Source organism: Macaca mulatta, chromosome 8 (assembly GCF_049350105.2).
Source record: "Macaca mulatta isolate MMU2019108-1 chromosome 8, T2T-MMU8v2.0, whole genome shotgun sequence".
Taxonomy (NCBI): domain Eukaryota; kingdom Metazoa; phylum Chordata; class Mammalia; order Primates; family Cercopithecidae; genus Macaca; species Macaca mulatta.
In genome coordinates, this window is record NC_133413.1 from 4,802,073 (window position 1) to 4,826,823 (window position 24,751).

General features: G+C 39.1%; 1 protein-coding gene across 1 annotated transcript in view; it reads right to left on the bottom strand.

Moving 5' to 3' along the window:
• CSMD1 (CUB and Sushi multiple domains 1) overlaps positions 1–24,751 on the bottom strand; it is a 2,034,615-nt gene that overhangs the window by 1,023,466 nt on the left and 986,398 nt on the right. The window contains exon 5 of the mRNA XM_015144705.3: positions 12,034–12,241. Within this exon, the coding sequence (XP_015000191.3) occupies positions 12,034–12,241 (208 nt within the window). The remainder of the gene's footprint in view (positions 1–12,033; positions 12,242–24,751) is intronic.

Here is a 24,751-nt window from a genome sequence, read left to right on the forward strand (position 1 = left end):
CTTCTTCTTCTTTTTTTTTTTTTTTTTTTTTTTTTGAGATGGAGTCTCACCCTGTCACCCAGGTTGGACAGGGTGAGACAGCATTCTTCAATGTTAAGACTGCACCCTAGGTCTGTCTGAGCATCAAATAATTTTTCTTCCCAATTCATTGTGCACTCTTGCTTTGAACATTTCAAATCATTTTGCATAACTCAATTTTTTTTTTCTCATTCTAGCCTAAAAGTTTCCCTGGCTATCCTCTGACTCTCAGTTAAGCCAGGCCCCATCCACTCCCCCGCTTCTCTTTGCTATCTCAAAGATAGGAAAAAGTCTTTTCCTCTTCATTATATGAAGACCCCTTCCAAAAATCAAGGATCTCATATGTGGGAGCTACAAGTTCAGATGAACAGGATTTCTCAGGTCATTGGAAGGCACCACCTTAAAATCTCTCCAAGGAGCCCTTTTATTTTAAAGTGCCCCGGGCCCTGTGAGGGTGCAAAGACACGGGATGGAGCTTTATAACTTCCTTCGCCTGGCTGAGGGCATCAACATTCTTTCTAGGATCCTTCCCTACGTTTCTAAAAGCTCAGTGAAAACTCTTCGAGGGTGTTCATTGAGATGTAGATCCCTGAGCACTCAGACACACCCAGACAAACTTTCTAGCCACAGGCCCTGGACATTTCGGTGTTGAACACGTTTCCAGTTCAAGGTGAAATCTGAAATATCATGGTGTAGCCATGTGCAAAGCTGAGCAACTGGCTTCCCTGGCTACCAAAAGCAAGATCCTCCTCCTTTCTTTTTCTACTCCCATGATGAGCAGACCCTTATAAATTATAAGTGTCTTATTCTTTCAACTTTCTCATTATTTATTTTTTTCCAATCTATGCAACATACCAAAATCATAATTTTCCTAAAGCACTGTTTTCCTTATACCATGAGATATAGGGACAGAGTGAACATTTTACAAGCATTTAACCATGGAAAATGTATTATGTTTGAGTTTTGCTCAAGGGCCTGCTTTTAAAATGTTAAAGTGATTTCTTTTTTTCTTTTTTTTTTAAAGATGGAATCTCACCCTGTTGCCCAGGCTGGAATGCAGTGACACGATCTCAGCTCACTGTAATCTCTGTCTCCCGGGTACAAGCAATTCTCCTGCTTCAGCCTCCCGAGTAGCTGGGATTGCAGGTGCATGCCACCATGCCCAGCTAATTTTTGAATTTTACTGTAGAGGGCATTTCACCATGCTGTTCAGACTGCTCTTAAGCTTCTGACATCTAATAATCTGCCTGCCTCGGCCTCCTGAAGTGCTGGGATTACAGACGTGGGCCACCACGCCCATCCAAAATGTTAAAGTGATTTCTATCATCTTGTGAAAACACTGGGATTACTTTCTCCCGTCTTTCCGGAATGTGTTTATGCACATAGCGTCTATCCGAGTTCTACGGGAGAAAGCAATCCAGTATATGCACTTCTTTCTTTACACACACCATGCCCACAACAGCAGCCAACACTCTTCCTGTGTACACGCTTCCCACGCTGAGGCTACACAGCGCCCGGTGTTTCTGTAGCACGTTCTGCGATGACCTCCCTGAGCAATGCTTTCTTTCTCCTCCGAACACGGACAGCATCTTTGCACCTGCATTGCTGATTTGTTGTTGATCACACTATGGCATGATAATGACTAATGGATATGAGGGTTGTCTGTCTCCGTTCCTGGTAAAGTGGTAGGTTTCTGACTTTTACTTTCATATTCACCCAGCAAGGCAAGTATCTTTATCTCTTTTTCTAGTCAGGAAACCAAAACTCTGGGAGTTAGACTCTAGCCCAAATGGTGCCGCTATGAAGGGGAGGAACACCATTTTTAATTCCTCATTCTTCTCACTCCGAGGCCAATTCTCCTCTGAGAACTGTGAAGGACAAATAAGGCTTTGCTGATAAAGCAAAATAGAGAGTTCCCAGACAGAGAAAATGGATAGGAAACAGGAAACTGCAAGTTGGAAGGAGCTCACTAGCAGAATAAAGTGCAAAATGGAATGTAAATATTGACAGGACTCAGGCCAGAGCAGTCTCTGCGCCATGTCAAGAAGCATAGCCTTATCCAAACCCATAGTTCCAGATGTTAATTGATACCCTGCCAAAAAGAAATGGTTCAGGGTCCAATCTGTTTGGCACATTGCAACATCTTCTACCTGATCTCTGAGAGTCACATCCAATGGTCTGACATCAAAAGACTGAGAAATCCCCAACAAAGGAAACCGCTCAACTTTTTAACTCTATGTTCTTGAAAAGAACTCAAAATGATTTTACTTTCAACACACAGCTGTTAATAGACTTGGAAACGCTACTTTGCCTAAAAACATAGGGAAGCTGTTGAAATATTGTGATTTTTTTAATACCCTTTTGATGTCACCTCTTATTCATAGTAATCTGCTGGGCAGCTGGGCTGGTTCCGAAAACTAAATCAGAGTCTCTAAGCAGTGAGACCCTGGTGAGTCTGTGAATCCTAAATCTGAAACTCAATATTGAACCTCGGCTTTCTGGATCATCTCCATCTTGTCCCAGCAGCCCATTATAAATATCACACAGCATTTCAACAAAGACAAAAGAGCTTGCATCAAATTCCAAAATAGCATAACTACTGCAATGTTTTTCAGTTTGGAGGAAAACCTGAAATTATGATGAATAATAATTAGTTACGGTTTTACTTCTGTGTTTGTCAAATCTGTACGCCACTCACAAATACCCTAGCCTCTCACAACTCAGGCTCTGGAGCAGAGAACAGCAGCACCAACCAGAGCCGAACGATTGTTGGAAACAGGGAATCTCTGGACTCACTCCGGAACTGCTAGATCACAGTCTGCATTTTGAAGAGATCTCCGGTGAGTCCCGTGCACGTGAAAGCTGGAGAGGAACGTTTAATAGGTAAATACATACTTCAGTCAAAATTCCACTGTTCTCACATTTCATTTTTACTAAGTGACATACAGGATCTAAACTGGGATAACATTTTGATTTTCATTCACAAAGTTGACGGGCATATACAAAAACAACCCTGAATGTTAAACAGTGCTGATTATGGTCAATTATATTTCCAGACAACAAGGAAGGGTCACCATTGAGGTCCTAATTTTTCTTTTAAAGTGATATTATTACTGTTGCTATTGTCACACAATTCATAACCAAAGTAAGATCAATGTTTTAAAAGTCCAGTGGAGAAGTAACAGTTTTTATAACTCAAAAAATTTGAAGGTTATTTGCTGAGCACAGACTTTTAGAACTAGATATAGGTTAAAATCATTTTTCAAAACACTTTGTATTTCAAAAGGTGTTTTTTTTTTTCATTGTAGGGCAGAAATCTGAACTCTCTATGGCACTGCTTCTTACAGCAGTAAACGTGCAGCTAGTTATAGCAATTGCTGTGTGGGGTGGGCATTGTGCTAAGGGTTTTCCAAGTGTCTGCTCATTTGCTGTAGTTAGCAGCTCTCCGAGGGACATGGCAATCACTTCCATTTCACAGACAGCGATCTGGGACTTCCAGAGCAAACCTGCTCTAGGTCATCAAGCTCAGAAGTCATAAACCCAAGACTAGAGCCCAAGTCTCATTCAAACCGAGGTCTGAATCAGTCATCTTGGCTTAGCAACTATGCGTCTACGGCCTGATCATGGAAAGGTAATGAAGAAACGAAAGAGGGCATTGCCCATCGCTCTCCAAGATAGGTAAGAGTGGCTTCTTAGCCTGCTGGAACCAGCTGTGGTAACAGAGACAGAAAACCTGGTTTCTCTTCTAGCCAACTAACAGCACTCCTCAGAGGAGGATAAAGGACACGATCTATTCATGATGCAGTTCTTTTTTTCCCCAAACGATAAAGGGATTGTGTTCAGAGATTTCTCAGGTGCCATCTATTTTAAATTTATGATTCAAAAAAAATCAAAGCCTTTATGATATATATCTTTATTAAGAAATGATACTGTGATTCTCTAAAGAGATTTGAATCAGAAGAACTTAGGTACTCGTATTTATTAAAGTCAAAGGTGGGAAACGTTAATGTTCTAGGCCAGTGCTCATTTAAAGGACATATTAAGCTTGGATAGCATGTGCCAACAGGAAGGAACCCAAGCCATAGAATGTCACATTTGTTGGAGGAGTATTGGATTGCACAAAATTACCTTACTCTCCTAACCAGTCCTCCATGAAATTGTGCAAACTTTCAGAAGAAAGAGAAAAATGAGATATTCATGGCTTCGAGAGAAACTCTAAATGAAAATATCAAAATGTACAATTGGAACACGAGGATGTGCCAACTGGTTGATTTGAGGAATAAATGAGAGTTAAGCAGCATTATTTGAGAATGACTAAACTGGAGCGGGCACAACGGCCCTTTAGAAGGCAGTGTGTTTTCAAACGAAAAATGTATTTAACAGTGTTAATTTAGTTTTACTTTTTTATTGTTTCCAGGATTAAGGGCCACATACAAAAAGAAGGAAGTGTGATTATAAAAAACAGGTATTTCATAGTTGGCGAAATGAATTTTAATCCATAAAAGAGGTTTTTTTTTTTCATTGCCTACAGCTTAAATAATTTATAGGAAATGTATTTTTCAATAAAATGAGGTTAATTTGGAGAAATTTGATATGAGAGAAGTATGACACCAGAGCTGCAGAGTTCATCTCTGCCCTAAGAATGGTAAGGATGGAGACCGGGAATTCTCTGCTGGGATAACAATTTTTCCTACTGTTCCCATCTTTAGAGACCGGGGATGTTTTCTTCTTCTCTGTTACCCCTCAGTCGGGACAATTTTATGGAATCTTGGGGTAAAATATTACATTTTGTCCATACCATTCAATAAATCAGAAAAATGTTCCATATTTCAAATATGTATTCTTTGAAATCTTTTTTTTTTTAACTTTATTGAAATTCTGGTATTTACTTAACCCAAATTAAAGGATTGCTCTAGAATGCTATTTCTAGAATTTGTGAAGAAATCTGAAAGTTGGGCTTAATTCTAGGAAATAAGACAGTCAGTGTCTTCTCCGAGTTGCAGGGGCACCTGCTGGTGAGTCCATCCCTTTCATGAGGAAGGAGAGGGGAGGGCAGGAAATAATTCCTAGGGTATATGCTCCTGGTAGCGAATCAGAGAGTGCAGCTGCCCCTTCATGGAGAGCCACCTTCTTTGCTCCTGCAGGTTAATTCCGACATGAAAGACCCTTCTTTCAGTGCCTGCTAGAGATGCTGCTTTTCAGAAAGACAGGAGGGAAAACGTGTGTTGCAAAACCACATCTGACTGAAACCTCTAAAACACAGCCTGCCTCCTTCACTCCACTTGCGGGGTTGCAGCATTTTTTTCCCAGCAATTCCTTCACTGCCCAGTGAAGGAATTAAACCATCCCTGGCCACCAGCTGAGAGAAAAGGTGGAGATTGGAAATTGGCCCCACAGGAGACATTGTGGAGAGGGTGCCTAATCCACCCAGGTGAAAATAAAACTATCTGGGATAAGGCATGTGAAAGAAAGCCACCAATCATGTTAGAAATTCTCCATACAGTAGAATTAGCTGGTATTGAAAAAAATTCACATTATTTGCCTATTGAGTTTCAGGGTGGAGGTACCTAGGTTTTGGGGTAATGTGGGATGGCCAGGTTTCTCCACCTGCCTAGGACTTCAGTGGGTCGTTGCATATACAACTCTGATTAGTCACGTCTTTATGCGATAGTTCATGGTGACATGAGCCTGTCATCCATGTGTCCTCTTAGAAGCCTGATAATATCCATCATTATGTTATACCCCGAAACATGCTTAACAAGCAAGTATGCTAAGGTGATTACATTACTGTCTAGTTAATAACGCTGGAAAGAAACGTGGAAGAGCAGCCGCTGGTGACACCACCACATAGTAACAGAGCTGAGTAGAAATCAGAAGCGGTGGGCACTTTCTTTGTATGCACTGAGGCAGAAGTTGCTGAAGAAATTCTAGGATGACAGTGGAGTGCCCACACACTGCTTTCATCTTCCTGTTTTAAAGTTAGCAAAGAAATGTGATCTCAACTCTTTTAAAAAGAGGAAGAAATATACCTTGGGACTGTCTCTGTTCAAGTCTCCACTCTGCCTCTTTGCTTGCTGGATGGTTGAATATTTAACTTCTTTGAAGCCTATTTTTCTCATCTATAAAATGGGAATAGTAGTATCTCCAAGTAGCAGTAGCAACTATTGTTTACATTTTTCTGTTATATAACCAATACTAGTAATTATTAGTAGTAAATGGGTTTTTTTTAGAAAAAATACACTATTGAAAAAAATAGAAATGGCATTTTAAATAAAAGAGGGGTTTATGAATAGAGCTACAATATCATGCTAATTATGTCTTTAGACCTTCAGCTGGTATGTAGAGGTTCAAGTAAAGGAGAAATGTGTACATATATACATATATACATGTGTCTGTATGTACATATATTATACAGTTTTATTGTTAGATATATGTAAATATATTTATAAATCTTCATAATATTTATTTCCTCTTTATGCTATACTTGCTTCCATAAAAAAGTGTTCAGGTGCATACCTTACAACAGGTTTGTGAAATAAAATTACTGAATCCAAATTTAAGATAGAAAATATGGGACTGGCTGTTGTGGCTCATGACTATAATCCCAGCACTTTGGGAGGCTGAGGCAGGAGAATTACTTGAGTCCAGGATTTTGAAACCAGCCTGGGCAACATAGCAAGTCCCTGTGTCTACAAAAAATTTAAAAAATTAGCCAGGGTTCTGCACCTGTAGTCCCAGATACGAGAGAGGCTAAGGTGGGAGGATGGCTTGAGTCCAGGAGTTTGAGGCTGAAGTGAGCTATGATAGCACCACTGTACTCCAGACTGGGAGACAGAAGGAGACCCAGTCTTAACATTAAAAAAAAAAATCATAAAGGAAAACACAAAAAACAAATCTGCCCATTTCAATTGGTGGCACTGGAGCATTGATGCATGGTCTCCTCCATATTCACAAATGATGTCATTGCTTTTCCAAAACCATTTTTCTCCCAAAAGATGGAACTGTTAGCATGGGATAGGTCAAGTTCATAGAAACAAAGAAAGATGGAAACAGCCACAGTTGCCGAATGCTCTGTGGGTCCCCGGCTGGAGCCCTGGACCAGAAAAGACATCAGTACAACAGCCAGAGGAAATCAAACAGAGTCTAAAAGTGAGTTAGTGGCACGGTGGCTTCATGGATTTCTTGGTGCCAATAATTACACTACGGTTATGTAAGATGTTCACACGAGGGAAGCTAGGTTTACACTAAGGTTATGTAAGATGTTCACGAGGGAAGCTAGGTTTAGGATATACAGCAACTCTCTGTGTTCTGCAAATTTTCTGTAAAATGAATTCAAAATAGTTAATAATAATATGAGGCAGGAGAAGATGATGCCTCCTTCCTTTAATTTTGGGGCGGGTGAGAGAAGGATTGGTTTCAGGGAGTCTGTTACTCAGCGTCTTCCTCTATAATTCTCCCTTGTTAGAAATTAAATAGACACCAAGTCAATTATCAATTAAGTGACAAGTTGAGTAAACACTGGAGGCGTTAACTGACCCTTCAAGGGTTCTCTGAGGCTCACTCAGCTTTCCCCATTTCTCTGAAGTTTTGTTTTAACTTCAGCCAATCACTGATTAGATTGATCTAATAGTAAAATTGTGCTGGGTTAATGGGAACAAAATAAACTAAGGCTACACAACTGTCGCCCAGAGTTTCCCTTGTAAACTTGCCTACACCAGGTAGGCAAAAGGGTCAAGTTATGCTGGTTCATGAAAAATAGAGCTTACACCTTAAAAAATCATAAAGTAACAGATATTTCTCTTGAAGTAAAAAGGCAGCCCTAATCCAAAGCGGAAGAAATGTTCTTGCATTTCTTATGGCTGTTTTCCTGGGAGGGAGATCACATAACCTGTTTGTTTCACTTGCATTATTTCTGTAGTGTTCTTCCAGGTACTCTGCACGCCCCTCTAAGCATTATGATTATGGGATCAATAATAGATGGGCAGTAGGGGATTTCCACGTGGAGGCGTGCAGCTGAACAAATGCACCAGGGATGCAAAGGCACACTAACATAAAGACAGGGATGGGTTCACTGGTTGAGCCTGGCAGGGAGGAAGCCAGGATGGAGCCAACTGGGCAGCTGTGGACAGCCTGGGAAGGGACTCTGAGGCTTCCAGGCTCTGTCTCAGGGAGCTGAGGCTCAGTCATGGAAGTTAAGAAATTGGTGCATTTAAATTTGTGTTGGAAAACATTTTCAATGCATTTATTTTTATTTTCTTTTTCCTTACCTTCTCTGTCTTCTACACACTCCCTGTGACAGAAGGGGATGGACACCTGGTTCTTTCGTTACATAAGTTCATATTTTCAACAGAGTAAATGCTCCCTCAGTGTTCCCAGCCAAGATTCTATAACCTTAATCCCATTAACCATCATGTCTTAATTTAGAAACCACAGAGGGAGAACTCAGAAATGAAATCAATTTTCTTTCTTCTTGATATTATTAGAAGTACAAGTTACAGGCCACAACCTCAAATCTCTTCAGAAAAAAAAAAAAAAAACACTTGGGTAGCTTTACCACTACACATCTCCTTTCTAATTGCAAGAAAAATAATGACTAGACCATGCTATAAAGTGAACTAGAAATGGTAACTCTCTATTAAAGTAAGGGATTGATAAGAAGCCAACCTGCATAAAATGAGAATCTGACTAGCGTAAAAAAAAAAAAAAAAAAAAAGTCAGTTTCATCTAATGTACATACAGCCTATGAAGCTTAAATTACTAACCCACCGTACGCTAATATACAGATAATTTTGGCACATGACATCATCCCCTATATTGAGACTGCCTCCACCGCTGCCATGGCAACCCTGACTTAAAACATAGCCAAGCAGGTAATTTCACTCCAAATTAAATGAAAATAAGGCTAATCCTATTATTGTTCTTAACAATTTTCCAAGTAGCTTCTTCTTCGAGTGCCCTTGCTTATGTCCTTTTTAAAAAATAGATTATTGGAAAATCATATGTGTATCTGCCCTCACTCCACTCACAGTCACTCACACCGCCCTCCTGGTTCTGTGGAATGATCTGTGCTTGGGAAGAGGTAGCATCACCCACAATGCTCCTCGTCCCTGTCCGTGCAATTCGGGAATGGGGAAACCTTTTAAATATACCCATTTGAGTCATTAAATATTTCAGAGACTGTCAATGTAAAATTACTCTAAAGTAATAGTCTTTTTAAGATAAATCATATTATGCATTTGTATAGGCCCTAAAAAGGTACTTCAAATTACTCTGTTTTCTGTTTTAAATGTGCTCCTGTAGGTTTCCATAGTTATTTAGGAGAACCATCTTTTGCTTTTCAGCCTCCACTGAAGATTCATTGAAAGCTGAGAGTTCCACTTAAACGCAGTCCTTATGGCTGTGTCAAGATACTTCTTTTGACTATTATGATAAACATTAAATGTCACACACACACACAAAACACTCTGTTGACCCAGCACATATGCTAAATTGCTTTTCCATCTCCACCACGACAGTTACCTGTTCAAGGCTTTATGATCCAGCCTGCAGGCCTGAAACAGAGAAACTGTGCTTCTCTGACAGGGCACTGAAGCTCAGACCTGGCCTACACTGACTGGGGGGCTATACACAGAGAAAAGAAAATGTCCTGGAGTCAGAGACCTTGAACCTGAGCTCTGCCAAGGGTTCCACCAGCTTTGCCAACTCCTGTCCTCTGCACATCTCAGTTTTATTTTTAAATCTACAATAATAGATAAACGGATAATAGTAGATAATATTAAGAATAATGACTCCACAGGGCTTTTGCACCATTGCAAACAGGACAATATAAGTCATCCTAAAAATACAAGTATAAATACTACTCTATCCCTGGCTAATCATGGCTATTTGAAGACAGCAGCTAAGCTAAGAGGCAACAGTTTATCAGACACGAGGGCACACAGGGTCATAGTTCCCACTGAGAAATTTCCCACCAACTTCCCTAGCAAACACCCAGAGAGATTCCAGTGATGTAGAAGATGTCTTCCAGCCTGGATCCAGGCACCAAGAAGATAGTGATAATCTCTCTGGCTAGCTGTGCTGATATTCTCTCTATGACAAGGATGATCAGTTGTTGCCATAAAGTGCTACGGTGGTCCCGTCAACTTTTCAGACAGAACACGCTTCTCATCACACTCATGATCTGTACTTTCTGACATAAACTAAGTTTGTTTGGCAAAAGCTGCCACTGATCGTAGGTTCTGGAATCACTAACAAATCAGCCTCACTTGCTTCTACCTCTCTCCCTACCTGACATCTTATCAGCAAGGCGTGCAGTCAATGCCCAATACCTCTAGACTCTCCTAAAAATAAGACCTTCAACAGTAAGCATATAAACTGAGAATCAGTTCCTGTGCATTTTATACCTCAGTGATTTTCTGAGAATCAGTCCCTGTGTATTTTATACTTCAGTGATTTTCTGAAAACCACAATCATGTAATTTTAAAGCTAGAAAGAGGTTAGATCACTTGAATATCTTTAAATGATTAGCAGAGAATAGGCACTAAAGAGATGTTTAATAAAGTCATTTTTAAGATTTCTTTTTTAGCACACCCTCTCTTTTCACAAATAGACTTGTCTAAAGTCGTAAGGATTGCTTTTGGCAAAACCTGTGGTAGAACTTAGGTTACCCAGCTCTCAGCTCAGCTTTTGTTTCCATGAACTCTAATGTTAGACAGAGTGAGATAGGTAATAATTTAAACAAATTCCTGAGTGTTTAAAGTTAAAATTGTACAACATACATTAAGCAGATGGGTCCTGGCTAATCTAAAAGTTTGTTCAGCATGAATAAAACTGAAAACAAAGACAATCTAGGTAGAATTTGCTTGGTTTCTTCCTCCCTCCTATTTGAAATAACATATAACACAAACACAAAAAAAATCAACCAGGAAAGGACCTCTCCATGAATAGGAATCCTCTGTATTGAGCCTTGTGCTTTGGAAAACAAAGTGCAATTCAATTCAGTTCCAATAATTGGTTTAAAGCAGGTGGCCCTATTTACAATACGTTTCATGCTTGACACGTTTGTCCTTTAGCCTTCGTACCGAAATGCAAACTGCAACCTGCTCACAATCCCTCGCTCCATATTCCCCTCTTCCTACTCATAAACGGCCAACATTTCCTCAGTGTTGACCTGAGTCTCAATATACCTGTTCCTGTTCTGTCATATGTCAAGATCTAAAACAGATAACTGAAGCAGTTTTAATGTGTTCAGAATTTAAATAACAAAAATAACAACACAGTTTAACACGCAACGAACGACTTCAATTCGAGACAGAAATTAAGCCTTTGAACAACTGTGCTTTTAAGTCTCTCCAATTGCACTTATGGACACAAACAAGACTGTTCTGGCAACCACGACCGTCACCCCTAAATAGGCAGTACTTCCTTAGATCTTGTTCTCCTTTGTCTCTACCAGAGCACACACCAGAGAACTGACCATCCTGTGGTTAATTCTGCACAGATATTGGACGAGGACGTGTGTTAAGTTGTTTTGCCTTTGAGGATCTTGTAGCCACAGGCACTTCCCATAGGTGGCTGCAGGATGTGGTACAGTCTTCAAGAAGAGAAAGAAATGCACAATCACGTATCTGCAGCAGTCTGTCAATGCTCGGTAACGTGAGATAAAAGAGAATACACAATCGAAAAATCTCTGTTCACAGTGAAACCGCTCCAGACCAAAGCCAAAACTAACTCGCCTTACTTCGTTGCTTTAAAAGAGTCCAAAAATGAGAGCACTCTAAGCTCAAGCACACAGATAACTTCCCAAGCTCCAAACACCAGCACACAGACATCTTAGAAACTTTGAAATGAGTCACAGTAAAGGCAACTTTTTCAGAGCTGAAAGAGCAAAGTGAAAAAAGGAACACTCATGCTTGCCCATGAACGTCCAGAGACAAGCAATTCTTGAAGCCCGTTGGGGGGAAAAACCGGGAAAACACAGCTGTATCCTTTGTGGCATCTCTTCCTGGGACTTACCATATGGATGGAGCTTCCGTGCCACTGATCTCTAAGAAATCGTATCCTTCTTCCAGCTGAAAGTCAGTGAAGACCAGAGCAATGGTGTCCCCGGGCTCAGCCAGAATGGTCCAGGTGCAGTCTGCGTTGTTCTCGTACTCTGAAGGGAAGTGCGGGCTGGAGATGGAGCTGCTGGTCCCACGTAAGGTTCCTCCGCAGGCTCCCTCAGCTGCAGGGACAGAAGCAGAAGGAAAGCATCGCATTTCAGGATGGTTTTCATACACGAGTGTGTCCACAACGTGTCACTTCTTGATCAGCGACAAATATTTTCTGAACCCAAAATTGAGACACTCAATCTGAAAAAGAATCTTTTGGTATGTTAATGAGTTCTATGAAAAGGCTGACTAAAGTCTAAAATTTAAATTGTATTATTAATTGAACGACCATTGTGGGAAAGCTGGAAATAGTGGCTTTTCTGAAATGTGGAAAGTGTAGTTGCCACATACCTGACATTGATAGGCAGCCTAACACGACTTTCAAAGATTTTTTCTGAAACCTGGAAGATGACAGACACTATGTAAGCAACATTTTGAGGCTTAAAAACATGTGGGCGTTTATTATTAATTCATGGATACCTGGCTTTGAGAATACTGTGCTCTTAAAAGAAATGGTTGCCCTAATTTTATTTTCTATAAATTTGAGATTTGGGTTTTGAATTTTCAGATAGTTATTGAGTAACAGAGGCACATCACCTCATAAAAAGGTTCTGAGTAGAAAATAGTTGCATGAAACTTAAAATGGAGTATCTCGGAAAAGTGAGACGTGAAAGGCCAGTAAAGATAAAAGTGCATTTAATATACAAACTAACATTTAAAAAATTATTGGTTAGAAGATAAATAGAACTTGGAAAGTTTGCTATAAAAAAGTTTCCTGTTACATTTATATTATCTATTACAAAATACTACATACATATTAACCTATATACATAGTTTATATATACATATATAGTTTATATATAACATATATAGTCATATATAGTTTATATACTATATATAGCCATATTATACATATAAACAATATATATGAGAGAAGTATTTTAAAATAACTTGTTTTAAAGCATGTTTTTAAAAATAACTTGTTTTAAAGCGTGTTTTTAAAAATTTCTTCCTTCCCGCATTTCTTTCTTCCTTTTCTTCTTTTTCTTTCTTTCCTCAAATACTTCCTTTGCAGAATGTATATTTAGCAGTCATTGATTCTGACACGGCAGTGTGGATGCTATTTAAAAGTCAGCCTGTTACCAAGATGGGGGGAGCTGGCCATAAGCAGAGCTTGTGTGACTGGCCTGGGCTCTCACAAAGTGCGTATCTTCGACCCTACCCACCCTCTCTCCACCAAAATTACAGCAAAGTGGGAGGAACTGACCTCCTTTTATTAACTCCTCCCAAGTTGCAAGTTCCAAAATTTCTTTCATCTTTCAGCGATGTTCATTTTTTTTTGGCAGGATCTAAGCCTCACAAAAATGTCGAAATAGAACCCACCTTGTGGGCAACAGTAGGAGGGTGATATGGGTCCCTTTAAATTAGCTGCCTTCAGTTTACTCAGAAGAATGCCAGGGGCAAAGGGGTAGTTGAGAGCACACTGTTTTTGTTCCCAGAGTTTGGAGTATTGCATTTTCCATCCTTCTTACAGGATGCCAGGCTGGTCTACACACTAGTCATTCTCATGCTGTTTATGTCAACTAAAGCTAATGGCTTTAGAGTGGACGTCTTTGAGAGGTACAGTTGGAGGAAAATTGCTACCTTCAAATATCAATGAAATCAAGACTAGAGGAGGGATAGGTTTTCTCGTGTTTTAATAGTTGGTCAGTCTGTGATACCCATCCAAAGCACGTGACACTGTGGAAAGGGCTGCCCATATTTTGTAGGACATCTCAGGACACTCATTTTTGAGATCCCAAATTTATTTTAAAATTAATAAAGTGTGGGGATTATAAAAATTATGCTATCATGATATTGTTTTCTTTTAAAAGTGTAAAACTGAACACAAATAAAAATAACTGTGTATATACTGCTATTTGAAAACTGTGAAAATAGTTCCTGTGGCCATGACTAAATGTCTCTCCCGCCCCCTACTCTCCGTGGGCACCTTTGTGCAAGCACACACACATCCCCGATCAGCTGAGAACCAGCTCCACAACTGCCCAGCTCACCACAGTTTTTATGACACTCTTGGGAACAGCTACTAGGAATGTGATCATAATATACATTTCCCTATTAAAACTATATTTTTGAAAATAGAGATAAAAATCAGTACCGTATAAAAATAATAGGAAGCACATATTCCAGCCACGAGGAAAAATATAGTGGCCACTATTGAGATTCAGACACTGTGCAGAATTCAGCTCTGAGCCACTTGGGTTGGGATAATGGTGAATCAGGTTAACAACTAAAAGTGAGACATACTCTATGTTGTTTTTCTTTAAACCCAAATATAAACATCCCCTTCAAAAAGGGATGAGGTAAACAAGATCACTAGAGACAGATACTTTTATAATTGATTAAATAACTCTATATAAACATATCACACACATAAATACATATTTCCAGATTGTTTTTCATGTATAAATATATAATTTTATTTAATATTTAGATTTTATTTTCTCTGAATTCATTATATACAAAAGTTAATTCATCTTAATGTAGAAACAGATGCAAAACAAAAGAGTTCTAATACCTTTATTACATTAAAAGATAAAATATCATAGATGTGTGGAATTAAAAGTTATCAAAGTCCAAGTTACCAAAATGATATGGTTGAAAGATTAATGAAATGTGTTAACTGAAATCCAATTGCTGAAATTGCATAGATTCTTAATAATTCACCTTGTTGGCCAACAATCACCCTTTTCAAAGTTTTAGAGGGGGGAAAAAAAAAAGGAACTGACATCCAACGATTACGAATTTTTGTCATGGCAACCTATGAGCTGAAGCATTGTCTATTCTTGAAAAAGCTTTGAAACAGTTTTATTTATGTGCATGGCATAGAATAAACACAGAATACAAGGGTATAGAAGAAGCAGCTTCACTGGATTCTTCTGGGAAAACATCTCAGTAACCTCGACCAGAGGTGAACGTAAACCTATCTGACAAGAGTGTTTACAGGCAGCCAAGACAAACAGGGACACCAGCCACAGCTCCAGGACACAGTCCTGGGCCCCACCCTGCAGCCATTAGCCCCCTGGTTTCTCCACTGCTGGAAGCTCCAAGGACCTGTAGGAGGTGCCTCGGGAGTGTGCAGGGCTTCGGGGATATGTGTTCACTGGTACAAGAGTGTTCTTTGCTATTTTAACAGCTGACAGAGCTGTGCTGGTGCCCACCCCCGAGTACCAGCCCTGATCACATGGGGGTACCTCACCGTCATGCAGGTTCCTTCTACTTAAAATGGCGGCCGGGCGCGGTGACTGACGCCTGGAATCCCAGCACTTTGGGAGGCCGGGGCGGGCGGATCACGAGGTCAGGAGATCGAGACCATCCTGGCTAACCCGGTGAAACCCTGTCTCTACTAAAAATACAAAAACTAGCCGGGCGAGGTAGCGGCGCCTGAAGTCCCAGTTACCCGGGAGGCTGAGGCAGGAGAATGGCGGGAACCCGGGGGACGGAGCTTGCAGTGACCCGAGATCGCGCCTCTCACTCCAGCCTGGGCGACAGAGCGAGACTCCCTCTCAAAAAAAAAAAAAGAAAGAAAAAGAAAAAAAAAAAAAAGGCAGTGGTTGAGCTGGATAAACTCCAATGTTATGCCCGTGTCTAATATTTGGATCCCCTGAGTCTGAGATCTTAGACACAGTATCTACGTTTTCCTAGAACTTCCCTTGATGAACGGGTGGATCAGGGAGACCCATACTTCATTGGGCCAGCATGAGTACCATGCTCGCTGAACCCGGGTAAGACCAGAGCATCTACTGCAGCAGACAGGCGGTGAAATTTAAGGGTAACTTTGTTGGTAAAGGAGTAGGTGACATGAACTACTCCTTTACCAAGAAGGCGAAATAGAAAAGTCAAATAAAATGAAGAAAAAAACAAGGTAGCAGAGAGAGAAAAAAAATCCCAAACTTGCAATCACTATTGCATTTCTTCAGTAAACACGTTAATGCCCATAGAATATTTCAGAATGAGTTACAGTTAGAATCCCACCAGAGTAATATATGCAAGATGTATTAGAATTCTTTGTATAGCACTCCACATAAAATACTATAGAATATTAAGATAATCTGATTGATAACTTGAGTATTATGTATATAAGACAAACAAACTTAATGCTACTCATTGGATAAAATGCTTAAATCACAGAAAATCTTTAGTACAGAATGAGACAAAATTAGTGTTGGTGCGTGTGTGTGTGCGCGTGTGTGTGCGTGTGTTTGTATATGTGTTTGTGTTTGAAAGCACCTGCTAAAGTGCTGTAAATTTCTCTAACAAAACTTTTTAACTCTTAATTTCTTCACTATTTTTGGAAGGGGCTTTATTTTCTAAACAGCAATATTTTAAACATAATAGCATTTGAAGAAGGGCTACATAACTATTATCTTTGATGAGCAAAACGTTTTTAAAAATAAATCAATTTGTTTCACTTTCAGATTTATGCAGCTCTACATGTTGACCCATTTTATAAATAATGCAACAGAGGAAACAGTTTTCAAAGCCCATGTCGACCGAGAAAAATTAATTACTTAATTTTTGATATAATATTTAGTCGTGAATTTATCTTCCAGTTTGGCTGCTAAAGATATTAAATTGCTCCAACATATCACTAAAAGATAAAGGCTTTGCTGAAAGAAATGGCAACCATTATCCTTATAGTGTGGAGTGTTATAAGGACCCAATATGATTAAATGTACATCATAAATGATGAGTGAAGAGACATTATTAAAGTATATTGGAATAACTGAATAGAAATTTTTAAAATATCAACTTAAAAATTCTCTCATACAAAATACCTGCTACACAAATTAAAATGTTTGAAGGTATTAAATAATGGGTAACTTGTCACATTAAGATACAATATATGGTCTCAAATTAAGCACTATCTCAACTAAACAGAAATTGTGAAAGTTACTGAAGCAAAAATAACTTTATAAGTAAACCAATCTACCTGTTTATTTTTTTCAAAATAAATGTATATAAATAAAAACAACACAATAAAAAAAATATTTGCAACAACATAGCAGGGGAATATTATTTACACTTACTTGATTTGTATTTTAAAAAACAAGATACATGCCGGGCGCCTGTAGTCCCAGCACTGTGGGAGGCCGAAGTGGGCGGATCACGAGGTCAGGAGATCAAGACCATCCTGGCTAACACAGTGAAACCCCATCTCTACTAAAAATACAAAAAATTAGCTGGGCGTGATGGCGGCACCTGTAGTCCCAGCTACTCGGGAGGCTGCGGCAGGAGAATGGCGTGAATCCGGGAGGCGGAGCTTGCAGCGAGCTGAGATAGCGCCACTGCACTCCAGCCTGGGCAACAGAGCGAGACTCCGTCTCAATAAATAGATGATTGATAGGTAGGTAGGTAGGTAGGTAGGTAGGTAGATAGATAGATAGATAGACAGACAGACAGACAGATAGATAGATAGATAGATAGATTAGACTGATACAAACAGATACATGGAAAAAAGGATTTTAAATGGCAATTTAAATAAGAGTGAATTCCAAAATAAATTTAAAAACAAACACAGGTGAAGTTTCAACCTTTCTTATTATGATAGGCATTCAAACAATACTGAAATACCATCTAATATCAATATACATTAAAAAGATAAATTTTGAAAATATATAAATACCAAGAGTAAAATTGATATAGTTGTATGATCCTAATATCAACATGCATTAATATAGTGCTTCAGGCAATTTACCAACACACACGAGTGACAATGAGAGGGCTCATATTCCCTGGCAAGTTACCCAATTTGGGGTCTGATGTTTACTGAGTATACTTTAGGTGTCTGATATTCTATACCAAGGTCATTATGTGAACTATTTTGTTTAATCACATCCAAAATGTGTGATGAAATGTTTGTTTTTGTTCCTATTTCACAGCTACCAAGAGTTTTTTTTTTCAGATTTTTAGAAAACAAAAAAAATTCATCAACTGGGAAACATTTGGAGACTCAGAAAATATATGACAAACTAAATAAAATTAAAATTAATCAGCATAAATACTCTACTGTAAAAGAGAAAAAAGGGTATAATGTCTGCTCTGTGAAAAAGCAGAACAAATTGATCTACATTAAGGTGTATACATATGTATATTTCAACTTAAGTAAAAAGACTAAGAAATACAAACATTTTAATATAATTGTGGTATTATAGTAATATAATTGTTATGAGGGATTTAAAAACTCCTTCAATGTTTTGTCAAGAAATAGTTTAACATCTAGAAAACATCCCAATAACATTCATGAATAATGAATGAAACCTTTGAATTCTTAATCATTGTAGATGTAGAACTTTATAATGTGTTTCTGAGAGAGTATATCCACAAACCATGTATTTGTTGTTTTTGTTTCAAAATAAATTCTGCCATGAATCTTTTTTTTTGAAAGGAAAGCCTATTTTATAGTAAAAAAAAAAAAATTGCCTAATTTTTTAAATTATATATCCGAATTTTTGTGTTATATTTAGTAACAAGAAAAACATAAAAATGAAGTAGTATTTATAGCAACATATAATTTGCTATTATAAACAAAACATATTTATTTGGGATTTTCCTTCTTTCCTTCAGTTTACCATTCTACAATATATTTTAGATTTCAATAAATTTGTGTATTAAGTAGTTACTTTGTTTCCTCAATTTTTTGTTAACAGATCTAGATATATTGTTTTCTATACCATATAGGTGACCTAGACATTCTATGATTACCTATTATTTAACATAGCATGATTTTAAGATTTTTATTTTATTAAAAATATTTAGCTGGTTAGGTTACAAAGTTGACCTGGATGAGATTGGTGACTATTATTCTAAGTGAAGTAACTCAGGAATGGAAAACCAAACACCGTATGTTGTCACTGATATGTGGGAGCTAAGCTATAAGGACGCAAAGACATAAGAATAATATAATGGACTTTGGGAACTTGGGGAGAAGAGTGGGAGGGGGTGAGGGATAAAAGACAACATATATGGTACTGTGTATACTGCTCAGGTGGTGGATGCACCAGCATTTCACAAATCACCACTAAAGAACTTACTTATGTAACCAAATACCACCTACACCCCAATAACTTATAGAAAATAAAATAAAATAATAAAAGAAGTTTCAAACCTATAAACATTCACTGTAACTGCAGAAAACATAATGTAGCGGCAGGTCTGACTCCTTGAATAGAGACATGTGGCCGGGTGGTCACACCCTCTGCAACCAGATAGATACAGACAAAGTGCTTTGTAGGGCCATTGTCTCAATGTGGTGGCTGACAACGAACACTTAATTATCTCCAGTTTCAAATCATATGGTGAGACATTTGCTTTTCTCAACGAATTGGCTCATTCTTTGATTGTTTTCTGAATTGTCTTGTATTGTGTAAGGACATTCCACATGGGATTGTAAGGTTTGCAGTCATGAATTCACTCACAATTGAGAGAACATACGGTGTCTCCCATGGATACCATGTTTAGTGCTTTATTCCCACTTCAAACAACAGAAGAATTTTCAGGACTCCCTCATTTGATTTGTTCCCGCTAAATATTTGGAAGTGAGTTATTGTATACAAGCAAACATTAACATGAGAATGAACAGTGTCAAAATCTCACTTGCACTTTGTGTTAACAGACCCAGGACTGCTAGCATAAGCACGGTCTCTTAATTCCCTGGTCCCCGTGAACAGGAGCCAGCTGCCAAAATCACTGGGAATTGGCTTAGAACTGGACTTTGCAGAACCATGCATTTATGTTAATTAATTTATTCATTCAATACATATGAAAACTAATTCTCTACTAGAATGAGCAGGGAAGGGTTTTCTGAAAATACAATATTTAGGCCAGATTTGAAGAAAAGGAACTATTCAAGGAATGAGCTACAGGAAGAGCATTCCCAACAGATGGAACAGAAAGAGCCATGGCCCAGAGGAGACTTGACATTCACATATCAACCACAGATGCTTTATGTACTGCAAGTTCCCCCATGACATTCTCATGCAGTTGCTGAGAATTCCAGGGTAGAAATATACCGAGTTTGTGTGCAGGAGTAAGTCTCATTCACCAAGAGGATCATGACTCTGGAATAAACAAAAAAATGAAGAGCATTTGGGAGGCTGAGATGGATGGATCACCTGAGGTCAGCAGTTCGAGACCAGCCTGGCCAACATGGTGAAACCCCGTCTCTACTAAAAATACAAAAAATAGCTGGGTGTGGTGGTCTATGCCTATAATTCCAGCTACTTGGGAGGCTGAGGCCGGAGAATCGCTTGAACCTGGAAGGCGGAGGTTGCCCTGAGCCAAGATCACCCCACTGCACTCAGCCTGAGTGACAGAGTGAGGCCCTGCCTCAATAAATAAATAAATAAAGGTAGTATTCTTGGGATATTAGTTTTATTTAGAATTGATCCTTCCCTTTGTCAAATCCGTGGGTAAAACGAGAGAGGGAACAGCACAGTTTCTGTCCTCTTCCTTTTAATCTGCACATGCAGATGGCAATGTCACCATAACTGTTTTGCATAAAATGAAGTCCAGACTGGAACGAGAAGTAACTCACCACTAGTTATCATGGCTTATATCTTATATCGCCATTCATATTTCTTTTGTGAGCGAGAGAACCCAGGACTTTGAGTAAGTATATCTTTTTTTTTTTTTTTTTTTTTTTTTTTTTTTTTTTTTTTGAGGCGGAGTCTCGCTCTGTTGCCCAGGCTGGAGTGCAGTGGCCGGATCTCAGCTCACTGCAAGCTCCGCCTCCCGGGTTCCCGCCATTCCCCTGCCTCAGACTCCGGAGTAGCTGGGACTACACGCACCTGCCACCGCGCCCGGCTAATTTTTTATATTTTTTTAGTAGAGACGGGATTTTACCATGTTGGTCAGGATGGTCTCAATCTCTTGACCTCATGATCCGCCTGCCTCGGCCTCCCAAAGTGCTGTGATTACAGGCGTGAGCCACCACGCCCGGCCACGACTTTTACTATTTCTCAGTAAAATCAAGCACTGATGCCCACTTTCATAAAACATGCCTTCTGTATACTTCCTGTTCAAAGCTGTGAACTACTCAAATCACCACTCAAAATAAAACCAAAGCAGGCCCTGAAAGGCATTACGTGAGCTGGAACCTTGGCTTCTCCTGTTCCTCATCCTCCACCTCCTTTGGCTCCTCTCTTCCCTGGCTCCCATTTCTTCGTTTCCTCACTGGGTCTAGCCACGCTGCTTCCTGGGCCAGGGCACCTATGTTCCTGCCCCAAGGCCTTTGCACTGACCACCCTGCCTGAGAAGTGCATCTCCCGGGCTGACCTCAGAGCCCTTCACAAGCCACTTTCCTGCCTACCTTCTCTGACCACCATATTTAAAACTGCACTAACCTAGAGTACTTCCCGCCTCTCCGTCCTGTATACTTTACCTCTCCGTGCTTGCTGACTGCAAAGCAATGGAATGCAAGCTTTATGAGCCTGTTCTTGGATGTGTGCACCTGTTTCTAGGAGGCAGCCTGATAGGAAGTATTTTCTTCCTCTTTTTTTTTTTTTTTTTTTTTTTTCATGCAGTGAATGAAAAGTGAATGACTCTGGCTTTCCTATAGTTATAGCAGTTGCAAACAAGCCTCTATTCAGTTGTCTTTAGCAAATGTTGGGACTATGACAAAATGTATTTAGGGGGCTATGCGTGGCATCAAACCATATCCTCTCTTAGAACAGAAGAAGAAACGTTAATTTAGTTATAGAGTTATGTGGCTTTCTTAAGAATGACTTCTTAAAAAAATAATCTGTAAGAGCTGCCTCAAGAACTCTTAGTAGAGTGAAATTTCAGATAAAAATTAATTACCAAGAAGAACGTTTCATAATTGTAGCAATCCATAGGGGGTTTATTACTGTGTTTTTGCTTTGTTTTCAGCAAGCAGGAAAACCACAAGTCCCAGAGGTTTTTTCTTTGTTTTTAAACTCACCAGAGCTGCATGAAATGAAGTCAAGGCAGGCAGAGAAAACAAAAAAGTTACAGCAAAACTTTTTTAAAGGACAAATATGAGCAAGCTGCAGGGCAGCTGGAAAAATTAGTTCAAGTTCCATCATTAACTTAAAAACCACATATAACATATAAAATGTATTAAAATATGTAATTATTAAAACAAACACAATTATTCTGTTCAATTTTTAGGTAATATATTAATATAATGGAAGCTCATTTTATTCCATGGATATTAATAAGCATTAAAATATATCAAAGTTTTCAGACACTAATATAATAGTGTTACATATTTATAATTTTTTATTTGGAATCTGAAATGTGGTGATATAATTAAATAAATGCTATTTAAAATTTCAGCCCTCTCTTGTTTACACATGATGCAGAACAAAAATTGAAGTTATCGTTGAAAGTTACAGATAAATACTTGATTGTTAAAGTTAGCACACAACACATGATTCAGTATGTTCTAAATTGTGCTTCTATGACTTCCATGTCAAAGAGTTAATGTTTACAAACAGCAAAATAGTCAGTGCGTAGGTCTGGTGCCCATACCGAATTTCCATCAGAGCAATTATTTTTAAAAGTCTGTTTCCTTTATTGAGTTATCATAAAATTTTGCATTTGAAGAAAAGATGGTACAGCTAAAAGATGTTTGAATGCCATTGAGTTAATCCAAGAAGAAGATTAGGCACTTAAGGAAAGATGCATTTGAATCTACTTATTTCTGTAAGTGGGGAAAATAATTCTAAATGTAAGTGTAAATCAGAATGAACTGATTTCTATTTCCTCCCAAGGAATTTCAGACTTTTAAGAAAAGTATATTTCTCAACTCTAAAAGTTTTATGCCCCTTTCGTAGGCATAAATGTTGCTAGAAATCTACCTTATGGACATAATTTAAAACACAGAATAAAACATTAGTTAGAGGCAAATTGCCATGCTTATCAAAAAGAAAAATTGAAATAATCTAAATATTCAACAGCAGATAAATCATTAAATATACTATGATACATTCAAACCATAGGATCATCAAATGTGTTTACCAAGCATTTATAACATTCCTTCAGTGAATTTCTAAGTTATGATGTTAAATTTATAAAATGCAGGGTATACAATTGGATGTATAATTCCATCTCAATTTTTACAATTGCATGGGGAAATATCCAGGAAAGAAATAAGAAATACACCCACATATACAATATAATAGTTTGTAATACTAGGAGGTGTTATTTAGGAAGGAAGGGCCACAAAGGGCTGGTGGTCAGGATGTGGCTACCTCCACAGGTGCTCACTCCTCCAGGGGACAGAATGAAAGAAACCCAGAGACACAGACCATTCCTGCTCCATCCCCCTCCCTCCTGTTCTCATAGAGTCAACCCCACTTACTTCATGCCGAGGCCATTAAGAGGGTACTCTTGTACATCCTTTGTCTTCCCTTACAACAGTCCCTGCAAAAAGCCCTGGTCTCCTGGGTCACCCTTTATCCCTCCAATCTCATCCACTTAAAGATCTACACATCTTATTTTCTGACCCCTAATCATAATTCTTCCTATGCTCCTGAATGTCTTCTATTAGTTCCTTGAAAACTGAAAGTCAATTATAAGCAAAACTTCCTACATTTCAATTACTTCTGACGTATTTTCCTTCCCTTCCTCCTCTGATGGAAACCCGGATGTCTTCTCTGAAGTCATCTCAGTAGCCAATGTTTTACATCCATAGTCCATGCCCAGCAATCCTGCTGGCAGACCCCATGTCCAGCTACATGCGTCTCATTGCTACTTCTAGGTGACTTTTATTCTTTCCTTCCACATGTGCCCAGCTTTGAGTCTCTTGCCATGAGAATCTAGTACCCCCTGTCTTGTAGTCATCTACAAACGCCTACGTGAACTCCACTATTCCATGAAGATTTAAAATTCTGGCCCACTGTCAGCCTCTTCAACTCTACCTTTGCCCAAATTCTTGCTCATTTCAATGTCAACACAGGTAATCCTGGGAATAGCACAACCTCTTTGGTTAATTCTCCCCTCTCTTCCAACAGCCCAACTCTACCTCAGCCACGCCATCACCAATCCCATCATCACCCTTCATCTTCTCACTGCCAGTAAGGGATCATCTTCCACACCTGCAGTTGTGAATATCCCATTCTCAGACCCCAACTCTCCATACCAGGTCACCTACTCAAACACCTAAACTCTAATAATTCCTTGACCCATGGGGCCTAGAGTTCCCTGACGCTGCCTCCTCTTCATTTTCCTTTCCTTGTCCCGATCATGTCCTCATCTCTTGTCTTACCATCCTTAGGGCTCATGGCCTAATGAACTTCCTTGCATTCCCCATAACTCTGCCATCATCAGAGTAAAACACCTTTGGTTCCCATCCAGGCCAAGTCCACTTTTATATCCGCGCAGGTAAAAGCAGCTGGAGGAATTCCAAAACCAAAAACATACTGAAAGGTCTAGCTTTACATGTATGGCCATAATCCTACATTGGCCCATAATAATAATGCCCAACAATCCTGCTTCACTTTCTGCATCTGTTCACTGCTGCCTTTTGGGGGGATGACTGTTTCATGCCTTCTTCCTTC